Source organism: Manihot esculenta, chromosome 14 (assembly GCF_001659605.2).
Source record: "Manihot esculenta cultivar AM560-2 chromosome 14, M.esculenta_v8, whole genome shotgun sequence".
Taxonomy (NCBI): Eukaryota; Viridiplantae; Streptophyta; class Magnoliopsida; order Malpighiales; family Euphorbiaceae; genus Manihot; species Manihot esculenta.
The window spans coordinates 5,508,569-5,520,882 of NC_035174.2; the positions used below are offsets into that span (position 1 = coordinate 5,508,569).

Below are 12,314 nucleotides of genomic sequence, written 5' to 3' on the forward strand. Positions count from 1 at the left end.
TTTTTTCTATTTTTTCTTTCTTGTTCTCGTTACCACAGTATGTCTATTTCTTGTGATGTTTGGCGTTTTGTACTTGCTTTCTACAGTGTTTCACCGGTGAGATTGGTGTCATTGCAGTTATATCAGTATATGTGATTATTGTCGTATCTATACCTTTTTTATGTACTTTTTTTAATTTAATTTAATTTAATTTATACAATTATTTTAGTTTTATTTTTTATTCTCGGGTCTCAATTTGGACCTTCAGTTTGTTTTTGACTTATTTGACTATTTTTATACTCTCTAAGTTATGGGCCTTTGAAAATGCACTATATTATGTATTGATAAAAAATATATATATATTAAACCATCGAGTACGTACCAGCACTCCTCTGCTTCAATTTTGGGTTGCTGCTTTCGACAGCTTAATATGCCAATGATATAAATGTTTGCAGTAAAATTAATTATAAAACAAGACTATTAATTCATCATCGACATTTTTCATATGTCAATAATCTATTCAACAAAAATAATCCTGGAGAATGAGGGTTAGAAACTACAATTTCCCTGCATAAACATTAGATATATAGGTGGAAATAGCTGATTCAAGCATGAAATTTGCAAAATATTGTAATCCAAAGAGTGGGAATGACTGTTGATCAAGTCAAAATATCTCAGCTTAAATTGTTTCCCCTTGACCTGACTTTCACTGGTTATGTACTTCCTATGTGACATCCAACAAACATCATCATCCCTTCCCAAAACAAAACATTTCCATGTTGAGTGATGGCTTCAACTATACTTTCTGTTTCGTTTCACCTCAAACAATTTCTTATTAACTAGCAAAACGAATTATTGATTTTTTCAAAAGAAAAAAAAACAGCAATACAAAAGCCTGAAGTGAACAAAGTACAACACAGATTTTCTTTCATTGCAATGGCTATCAAATACTTAGTTTATATGCAAAATCTGTGATGAGCTTTCAGAATTCGTAACTTCATTTCTCATGAGATAAACACCACATATATTGTTTAGCAATCAGTTTGGGTACACAATAGTCATGAATCAAAACCGATTGTCTATGCTTGGGCAATTATTTAAAGTAAATACCTGTAACTGGGGCCAAGCTGGGCTGATCATCCAAACTGAATTCCACCTTCAGTTCTCGTCATAGCTATGTTCTTACTCTTCCTGTATCTCACTTGAGCTCAGCTCTGATCCCACAACATTGACCTCTGCACTCCCTGATTCAGATATTTTTGTTATCCTCTGCAACTCATCTGTTACCTCTGTTGAATGAGATGCAGACTGATCCTCTGGCAACTGTTCTTTCTGAACAGATGATTTTGGCCGTCGGATGGCTTCTGCTGCTTCAGGCATTGCAACAGGGGGTGGTTGGGGAGGAACCCATGTACGCTGAACTGTTGGTTCATTAGTTCGTGCCCCATAAGGTCCATCCTTGAGATCTTCACTTTCAATCTCTGTGATTCTGGCATTCTTCTGCTGCCACCAAGGTGTGGTACTCTCACTATCAAACTGATAGGTCACACCATTGTCTTGTACCTTGGAATTCAAACCTTCTCCATTTACTTGTAGTTGGCTTGAATTGTTAGTTTGACGTTGACCAGTCTCCCAAGGCTACATGAAAGTAAGAAAGCAATAATTATATTTCCCGTGAGGATATTTCTCAATAGGGCAGATAAGCATCAACAGGGTTCTGTTTTCTATAGACTTGTAGCTATATCTAAAAGAATGAAACAATGGACAAGGGAGCAACCAGCTGCAATCACATTGTCTCAAAGTCAAATATGTGTAGTTTTGAATAAAATTTAGTTCATGCACTGCCAATAGTGATGCTGGAATATTAATTTGGAATTGCATTAAAGAACATGATCTTCACCAAGAAAGTAGACTGAAAGGTTTCAAAGACCAAATATGTTTACAATCCCAAAATTCTATTCCTTAAATAGTCAACCACATCCAACAAGGTGGCCACTACCTCCTAATCTATAATCTGACAACACACATATTAAATTGAGATTGAGAAAGGGGAATGAGTACAGCAAAATTTTCAAAAAGCACACCTTATTCTTTGGCACTAAGCGAGTGTTTGAAATTTGCTGGTTTGGGTTGGGTGGTTGATCATTGATATCCTGTATATAATTCCAGAAAAACAAGTTAATGTTTGACCCCAAAACAAGCTAATCGTAGAATAGAAACCATGTCTGCTTTACTCTGATATTAGCAGGTCTCTCTCCTCTTTGGACCATTGCCATGATCTGCAACATATGTTTAAAAAAAGATGAATAAGATGAGTGTTTCCAAATTTTGTTCGACAATACTATTGCTAAACTTGAATCATGATTGCTATTTGTATTCTATCCAGCACCAAGCAGACAATTAAAAGAAGAAGAAGAAGAATGATTATTTTAATAATTCTTCCTTAAAAAATTTGGTAATTTTCTTGGTGTTGCTGCCATACAAGCTAGCAAAACAAACTTCTAAGCCTCAATTGCAACACAGTTCATCCTCAAAGCACTTGGCCACAACACACTGGAGGATTAAATTAAACAGATGCCAGTCTAAGATACAACAAATAAATATCACTGGATGCTTAACTGAACCAACTAAGCATTTATAGTCCATATTTACATAAACAAATTAAAGAATTTTCCTTACCTCCATATATGACTTCGGGTGTGGTGCAACAGAGGGTTCAGCAGATGTGGGGGCAGATGAAGATGTCACTGTTCATAGAATTGTAATTACATGATATGGAAAATCAAACCAACAAAAAGAAACAACAAAGAATGAAAACTGGAATTGCAGCTAAACCTGGCCGCAAATCAGACTCCACCTTCCCATTCATATAGGTTTGCTGCCAGAAATCAATGAATCAGCAAGAGCATTGGCTTCACTGACTTATAACTCAAGAGTAGAGAATTCATAACCCAAAATCCGATCATGAAGGTTTATCAGTTCCCACCTGTGTTTCACTCACCTTAGGATGATTTGCCACGGAAGGTGGATAATCTTCTTGATCAACAAGAGAGGTTCTTCCAAGGTTATTAGTTTGTCCTAACAGTCAGGAAAAGAAAATGTTCAACAATAGATGGACAAAACTACTGGCTTCTTTAAGACATCTTTTCCAGAAACTCCATGAAATTTTGGCATAAAAATATAGAAATGAAAAGAGAACATTAATTTGGCTAATGGAGAATCCATAGGACTGAAGAACAGGCAAGAGGGTGCATGACTTTCCCTAAATTGATAACAACTAAGAAAGAACTCTCGATGGTGGATAGTTCCATTTCTCTGCTTCTTAGGAACATCACTACCAACATGCACATCAGCATTTCTTACACACATATAGAGGACTTCTTCTAAAGCTGTACTTAGGTAAAACATTTAATTCATTTTATGACATTTGTTTTCTTACCTGTGCAAAGGCTGATAATATAAATTTGTTAAATTTCTTTACATTTTCATTTGGGATTGGGACTATAATAGATCACACAGCAGAACAGTCTTGGCTGCAAGGCAACCGCAACGACACATTTTTGAGTCTTGAGAGCAACCAGTTCAGGCAAAAGACATGTTGAAGGATAAGAATATCTATAAAATTTCAAACCTGGACCACACTTCCACAGGTCCAGAACTATGTAAAGGGTTTCATCACCGTAACAGAATGGTCTAAATATAAGGGGCCCAAGCCTGATCTATGGTTTTAACTAATGGCTGTTACATTATGTATTATTTAAAAGAATTTTCATTACTGTTACTTCTGTTATTTAAAGTATTTTTAAAATTGCACCTGTAAAGGCCGTTTCGGCTGTTACCGACTATTATTGAAAGGTGTAATGGCCATTACTTTTCCAACTCAAAATCTATGACTTTTCTTAATATTTTTCACATTGAATGCACCAAAGGAGACCTCTTCTTAGGGCAGAAAATTATCTAACTTATTGTTTTAGCTCCTCTTCATTTTCTTTCTAGGCAAATAAACCATTTTCTCCCAGCGCTCTCAATTATTTTATAATCAACTCAAGTGAAATTCTCAATTTCTCTACAAATTACGGGCTCAAGCACACAAATCATCAAATAGACAAGGTGGTTTTGAAGTGAAGGAGAGCATGTGTAAGTAATTCTTCATTTTTTTTCCCAAGTTTTAGCTATTTTTGAATCATTTTTAGATAAATACATAAAAAATAGAAAATAATATCAGAAAAATTTTTAAGCTTTAATAATACTTGCTAAGTATAAATTTAAGTTTTCGCAAGATAAAATTTAAAAAAAGTAATCAACTCTTGAAACTAACTTTCATAAATTAAATAGTTTAAACCTAACTTTTAATTAAATACTTAGGTTCTTACCTTAGTTATTTAATTCTTAAAAATTAAATAGTTAATTCTTTACTATCTACATAGTTATTTTTGGTTTTACATTGATTATTTTGTTCTTTATTGGATATATTTATGTTTATTATTTAGTTGGATATCTCAGTTTTAATTGAATCTTTGAATATTTTTTCATCATATGAACTTTGCAAATTTTTCAAAAAAATTTGTGCAGCAACTGGCTGTTATGGTCGTTACAAGCCTATTTTCATTATCCTTAACTGTGACCATAAACACAGCCGCAACTGCAATTTAAAACCATATCCTTGATAATTGGTAATAGGTAGCAGCTAGGAGTGGCAAGTTTATGTGTTTTAGACATGATTCATGTCTTTACTTAGCATTCACAACAAATAACCTTGTGTCAGCATGAAGGCTCAAAAATAAGGATCAAAGGTTTTATGTAATGCAGTGCTTATGGATTGATTATACATAATATTGCCAAAAAAATTATGAACAGCATGCAAAATTAGATATGGCAAATCTAATTGTTAGTGTATCATACGAAAACAACATTTCCTTCCTTCGTTCCTTACCTTCCAATTTACGTATTGTAGTGTTCATTGATTTCATTTCCTGAACTTGCACATCCAACAAACTCATAAATTCATTGAAGTATCTTCTCTCTGAGCAGGAGAAATCAAAGTTCAGAAATTATGAAGACAATAACTTATTAGAGGGTAATTCAAATCGCCCTAAAAAAGAAAGTAAGAAAGAAGTGACATAATAAGCAGAAGTCCACATCCCACCTTCATTTTTTGAATTCAACATTTCTTGGCTTGCTTTTGCAACATCAGCCGCTGCCGCAGCTGCTGCTTTTGCAGCTGCTGCTGCCTCTTCAGCCAAACTTGGCTTCACATTAGCTTTCTTCTCTGGGTCTTCTTCTTCTTCTTCTTCTTCCAATACAACCTTGCGTATCCAAGACTTCAATCTAGGGATAACAGCATTCTGAACAACAAATACGTTATCTATTTGTGATATAGAGCTTCAAATGTAAAATCATAAGAACCTGACACACGCATTGATATGCAAATTGGGCTCACAAAATCATAGAGATACAATCCAACCTCCTTGGAAATAGCATATAGATGTTAGGCTTTCACTTGTTTAACTAATCAATGAAGTGGAACAGGGAATAATTGTTGATACCTTAATTAATACAATTGTTCCAGCACCTGAAGCAGTCAGTAATCCTAGAGCAAAAACAACATGATACCAGTGAAATCGGGATCGTAAAGTCCCCACAGAGGAAATGGCACCAGTGGGAGCAGCTGCTGCAGGCTGATGGGCTTGTGTTTGGGCAGGTGGCTGAACATTGGATGTTGATTTCACTTGCGCCTCTATTTGTATTATGTCGAAATGCAAATATTAGTGATAAAAGGAAACAATAACTGCTCTAGCGCAAAAGATATGAATCTCACATTAATAATTTATTACCTTGATTTGTACCAGTTGCCTGTGTGCTTGGAGGAGGGTCCTTCAATTTGCAGAAAAAGTTTAAAGATAAAATGGAACAAACATCAACAGATAGGGAATTCAAAGTTTATTCATGAAAAGGAAATGGCATGAAGAGAAAAGTGACAAAGAAAAATATTTTACTTACTGGCACACGACGAAAAGCTTCATCAATCTCCTCCTTTGTGAGGCCCTTCCTCTCAAGGAAAGATCGCCTATACATGACAGGAGAACCCCTAACTTTTGGGTGTGAGAGAAATTTTACAGCATTAGATACTTGCTCCTCTCGCATTGGTTCCGAGTTCACAAAGACAGATGGTGAACTTTGTTTAGGTGCCTCTTCTCTGGCATGTTGTTGAATCTCATTTGTTGGCTGTGCCAGCTCTGCAGCTAAAAGTTCCACAGAGAATCACTAGATGCTATGAGCATCGGATTCGTGAATGTAAATGCAAACTTATATATCAATGAAATCGAAATATATACAAAAACAAGGTGCTAAATAAGATTTGGTCAAAGCATTTTTTGCCCTCCAATTTGGACGTCTGATCTCTATCTATCAATAGAAAAATAAAATTCAAATCCCTGAATTTCTAAATTCAATCAATAAACTAATTTCACGAAATTCAGACAAAAACAATAAACGATATGTTCTCTCATTTGATAAGTAAAAAAATGGCTTTTGTGAAGGAGTTAAAGCATTTGTACGTCACCAACAGATGAAGTTACATTCACAGTACTTTCAACCTTTTATTTTGTTAATAAAGTTTAGCATTTTAACACTTTTATTCATCTTCTTTTTTTTCCCCGCATTCTAAATCCAAACAGTACATATACAGAGATGAAATATAACATTGTTGTACTAACAAAGCATAATTCCATAAATCATCAAATGAATTGTCTTGTATCCGTAAAGCAAATAAATTGAAATTCAGAGAGAAATATTTCTTGGTATTTCTAAACTGACAACAACCTGTTAGCAACTTATTTACCACAAAAGGAAAACCAAAATATCTATAAACAGGAATAAACATATGCGTTAAAAAGAAAAATACAGAGAAAAACAGTGGAAGGCGATCGCACCTGGAGTTTGGGGTTTGTCATCGGGAGGACTGGAAGGTGGAGGCGAAGACTCAGTAGCCATAGACTCACCACGGTTGACTGAAGCACAACAGAGAAAATACTCAGCGATGAGAAGTGAAAAATTGAAAGTGCAGACAAGCAAAGCTTGTTTTGCTAACCTGAAACGATGAGAAATTGATGACGGTGGTGGTAGGTGTCAGAACTTAGAAATGGTTTTTGCTCATTTCGAAGCTACTGCTCCAAGTTGTTAGTTGTGGCGATGACGCCAAAATGGGTGGCAGCGCAGATAATATGGAGCTTTATTCAATTTTCGCAGATGAGCCGCTGCGTCTCCACTCTTATCTTTGTTTCCTTTCATGGGTCGGTCTCGGCTGTTTATGGTTTCTTTTGGGTTCTTCAATTTCATGGGCTGCTCTTGTGTGTTCATGAGCCCATACGCTACTCATTACGACTCATAATCCAATGGGCTACCTACGCCTCGCCCTTCTTAACAAGTATGTGCATTAGCCATTAGGCTTATCGTGTAAAAACTAGAGCGTTGAGTTTGGTTCATTTACTCATTTTTTAAATGAATCAAATTCAAGTCCAATTTTGAGATTCGACACCTAAACGAGTCAAACTTGAGCTAATTGGCTCATTTTTAGATTTGTAGTTGGCTCGTTTTCAGGTTCATGAGTAAGCTCGTAAGTTGGCTTATTGAACGAACTTGCAAAATGACTTGTTAAGCAGTCTCGCGAGTTGGCTCATAGAATAAATTTATGAGCAAACTCATTAAATAGATTCGTGAGTAGTCTCGTTTAAATAAACTCATAAATTAATTCGTTAAGTAAGCGAGTGAACTAATTTATTAAGTAAGCTTGTTCATCATACATTATTAACAAAATAAAATTAACGATAAAGTTATAAAATTTAAATTATTATAAATACTTAGAAATTATATTATTAAAAATCACAAATGATTAATATTAAATATTATAATAAATATTTTTTTAGCTAATATTAACTATTATAATAAATATTTTTAACATCAGTATTCAACTAGCATTACATGTTGTGAAAACTATATACATTTTAAAATTAAAATATAATTATAAAAATTTTTTGTATATAGCTAAACACATAATATAAAAAATAATAATAATTATAAAAATATATTAATAATGATTAATTAGGTAGATAAAATGTATTATATTTATAAAGAGTTTTATAATTATAGTTCAATTTTAGATAGTATATATATTTATAAGAAGAAATATTGAAATAAAATAAATAATATTTATAAGAAGAAATATTGAAATAAAATAAATAATATAAAATACAAAATTAAATTAATATTTATGTGTAAACATCTAATAAATTATAAAAAAATTAATATTATTAAACAATTAAAATAAAAATAACTATAAAATTGTAAAATATAAAATACTATAAATAATTGATAGTCACAGTCTTAATAATCACAAATAATAATAAGTATTTTTTAATATAATTATTCAAATAGTATTACACGAATAAATTGAATGATATTCAAATAGTATTATATGATAAATTAAATGATAAAATTAAATATTTTTTAAAATTAAAATATAATTATAAAAATCTTTTTAAATTAGATACTATTATAAATATCTAATTAATTATTATTAATATTTTTGTATAGTTATTTTATTGACTAAATTTCATAATTTTAATTAAAATAATATAATTTTAAATGAAATTCTCTAATTATATAAAAAAAAATACTTTTATAACTCATTAATTAAATTATACACTTAATTAATTATAAACAACTACATTTTTCATTAAAATTGCGTAATTTTAATCAAAATTATGTAGTTTTGACCAAAACTACGTAATTTTAGTGTGTAACTAATAATAACTTAATAAAAAAATATTTGCATTCAGATTTCTCCCAATTCCCAAATCACCCAAATCACAATTCACGCCCACATCACTATCGGCTAGAGACCCGTCGACATCGCTTAGAGATTCGTTGTCGTTGACCGCCTGAAATCACAGCTCCACTGCTGCATCGTGCATTACATTGACCGTCTGTGAGCCGCCGTACCATTGCACCTCGCGCTCGTGAGCCACCACACGTTGCATCGCGCCCGTCGTACCACTATACCTCATGAGCTGTCGCACACCCGCACCTCTGCATCAACCGACGACGGTCGTTTGCAACTACCTCCGCACCTTCGCATCGACTGTGAGCCCGCCGTCCCACCGCAGGTCCGCACCTCCGCAGTTAACAGTAAGCTTCTTCAAGTGGAACATTTCTTGTTTGATTGATTTTTAGTCATATTGTTTTATCAAGGGAAGCAGAATACAGGTTTCATCAGAAATAATAATATAAATATTCCAATCATGTACTTACAAATGTACCTAATTCTTTTATTTCACCATTATTAGTTCTTCCTGAGTTAGAAAGACATTTCTAAATTCTAATTTACCATATAAAGACACAGAGCAACCTGACAGACTATGTAAAATAAGATTAAGGTATAAAACGTAATAAAATAGCAATTTTGAAAGGAAATTTTCATCAAGTAGTAGGGTCCAAAAAGAAAAGGGAAATTAGTTGCAGTGCATAATGCAACAACTTTCAAATGCAATTTATCATGTGGATGCTCCCAATATACAAATGACATCTAGCACGTTTCAGTGCACAGAGTATGCATAATGACGACTCAAAAGTTTCGAGTATAATATAAATAAAGCATTCCGTTCAAATTCATCTAAATAATTTTTAAATTTATTCTTTATTTAATTAATTTAAATTATTTAAAATAATTAATTCAAATTATTTAATTATTTCGTACTAATTATACAATTTTAATTTACTGTAAATCTAAAACGCAATAAAAGCAAACAATTAAAATTTTTAATTTTTTCTATTAAATTTACAATATTCTCGTTACAACTGAATCGAATATAATTATTAAATTAGAACCAAACTTTTGAATATTGTAGTTCGCTAGTATCTCGGGCGACTCCATCTCATTTTACACAGATAGTCCTTTTCTCGCAGATCCATTAATTTTGTACAATTTGTCTAATTCAATATGACTCTGATACCAATTGAAACAGTGCGGTACAAACTGGTCCAAATAATTTTTAAATTCACTTTTCACTTAATCCAAAATGATTGTTTGCATTAATTCAAATTATTTAATAGTTTCGTACTAGTTATTATATATAATTCTGATTTGCCGTAAACAGCTGATATGGGACGCAGTACAAACAAACAATTAAATATTACAGTAAATAAAAGGTTTGTGTATACCTTTTAATTTATAGTACTAATTAGATAATGACACGTTTATTTACGGTGCTAATAGAGTTTATTATTATTATTATTATTATTTTGAAGATTATATGGATGTTAAATTTGAAATTAAGTTGATTAATTGAGTAAATATGATGATAATTAAATTTATATTAGTTTATTTTAACTATTAAAAATTTGAATCAATTTTATTCGTTTGATATTAAATTTTATGTGTAATTTTATTATATTATTAAATTTATATTTATTTATATTATTTTTGTTATAAATTATGTTATGTAATTTTTTTTTGCATACTCTCTTTTTTAATATTATTTATATTAATGATGATTAAAAATTAATTAAAATATAATTATTAATTTGAGTCTGAATTCGAATTCGAATCTAAACTCGAGTTCGAACCAAACCTTGTAATTTTGAGTTTGATCTCGAATTTTTTAAACAAGTTTCTTAAACGATACTTTATTTTATATATTTTTTAGTTTATTAAATTTATTAATTTATATATATATATAAATTTAATTTTTCTTATTTTTTCTTATTTTCTATATTTATATATATTTTTATTATTATATTATTATATATATATTCAAGTTCAAACTCTTCGAATTCGAATTTTATTAACGAATTTTTTAATCGAGTTTTTCAAGTTGAAACTCAAATTAAGCTAAACTCGAGATTTATTAATGAGTTTCTTAATTCGAGATTTATTAATAAGTTTCTTAATTAAATTTTTTGAGTTCAAATTCGAATTAGACTCGTTATTATATTCAACGAAATTTTTACGAATCGAATTCAAATCGAAAATTTTCAAGTTGAGTTTGAATTAAATATTAGAGTTTGAGTTTAAATTTTTAAATTATTTTAATAAATAAAATTAACTTTTATAAAAATTCGGCTCCACTCAACTCGATTATCCCATAGTAAAAGTTTGAACGGTTGATGTAATTCAAGTTTATACAAAACGTTAATCATATATAATAAAATTAATAATTTTCAAATCACAATTTAAATGAATTGCCAACTATCTGAATTAATTTAGCCATAGATAGCTTTAAAAAAATGAAGAAATAGATGAAAACGTAAAAAATTCTAAAATAAATTATTATTCACGTATCGATCTAATCATATTTAACAATTAAAATATTTTAATTGTAAATACAATAAATATAACTATAAAGGTGAAAAAGGATGAATATTTAAATTGCTTACAATTACAATTCTTTATTTTTGTTAATTTAAAATATTTAACTTTATTGTTTATATATATATCAATTGTTTATTAAATTTGAATTGACTGAAAAATTATTTTTATTTAAAATTATATTTAATTAAATTTTAGTATAATATATATAATTCTTTATATTGAGTAGCTTAGATATGTAAATAATAATGAAAATTTGTTATTTATGCTTTTCTTTTTCCTTTTGGTAGATAATTTATTATTATTCATATATTTCTTTTTCTTTTAAATTAAGTAACACAAAAGTTTTCAACTCCGCTGATTTAAATTTCTAGCACTATCCTTGTCCAGTGATTTCAAAACGGAACACGTCGGCAGCTTTCGAACAAGGAAAATGCATTTTAATTATTTTATTACACACTTACTGTGGGATACAAAACTTGTTTATCACTTGCAAATTTTCGAATTTGCAAGGATGGCAACGAATTAAATGTTATTGAATTATATTAAAATTTCTATAGTTGATACTCATTACTCAAATTATAAATAATTAATTAAAAATAAAAAATTATTAATGTAAATATATATTATATGAAGTATTAATTAAAAATATAAAATTAAATAAATTCAGATATTATTTATATAGAGATAATCAAGTTTGTGATGTATTATGGGGTGACCCATGAAGCCAAGGAATGTAACGCACGCAAATATTTTAAAGGTTTAAATAAATAAATTTGCAAAATAGAGATTGTCAATCAATATTTTATTTGAATTAGGGTTTGTTTAAGATAACAACGTGTTTGTTTTACTCTCTTGTTTTAGGTATTTTTTTGGGAAACCATATGCTCCCCAACCAAAAAAAAAAAAAAAAAAAAAATTCAGCTAAGTTAAAATTTTTATTTACATTACCAATAATGCTTATAAAAGG

At 30.4% G+C, this 12,314-nt stretch overlaps 1 protein-coding gene across 3 annotated transcripts; it reads right to left on the bottom strand.

Annotated features, from left to right (window-relative positions):
• Window positions 1-954: 954 nt before the first annotated feature.
• Window positions 955-7,249, bottom strand: LOC110599997 (peroxisomal membrane protein PEX14). 3 transcript variants are annotated; one of them, XM_021736658.2, is made up of 13 exons: window positions 7,070-7,249; window positions 6,912-6,989; window positions 5,980-6,215; window positions 5,814-5,853; window positions 5,526-5,716; window positions 5,126-5,324; window positions 4,913-5,002; window positions 2,966-3,057; window positions 2,815-2,857; window positions 2,659-2,726; window positions 2,214-2,258; window positions 2,064-2,132; window positions 955-1,617 (listed from the first exon to the last, which is right to left on the bottom strand). In XM_021736658.2, exons 2-13 carry the CDS (start codon window positions 6,970-6,972, stop codon window positions 1,162-1,164), a joined length of 1,590 nt encoding a protein of 529 aa, XP_021592350.1. In that variant the 5' UTR covers window positions 6,973-6,989; window positions 7,070-7,249; the 3' UTR covers window positions 955-1,161. The 3 variants fall into 3 exon arrangements, with proteins under 3 accessions (XP_021592350.1, XP_021592351.1, XP_021592349.1); XM_021736659.2 differs by having other exon boundaries at window positions 2,981-3,057; window positions 5,980-6,221; window positions 7,070-7,248; XM_021736657.2 differs by having other exon boundaries at window positions 5,980-6,221; window positions 7,070-7,248.
• Window positions 7,250-12,314: the final 5,065 nt, after the last annotated feature.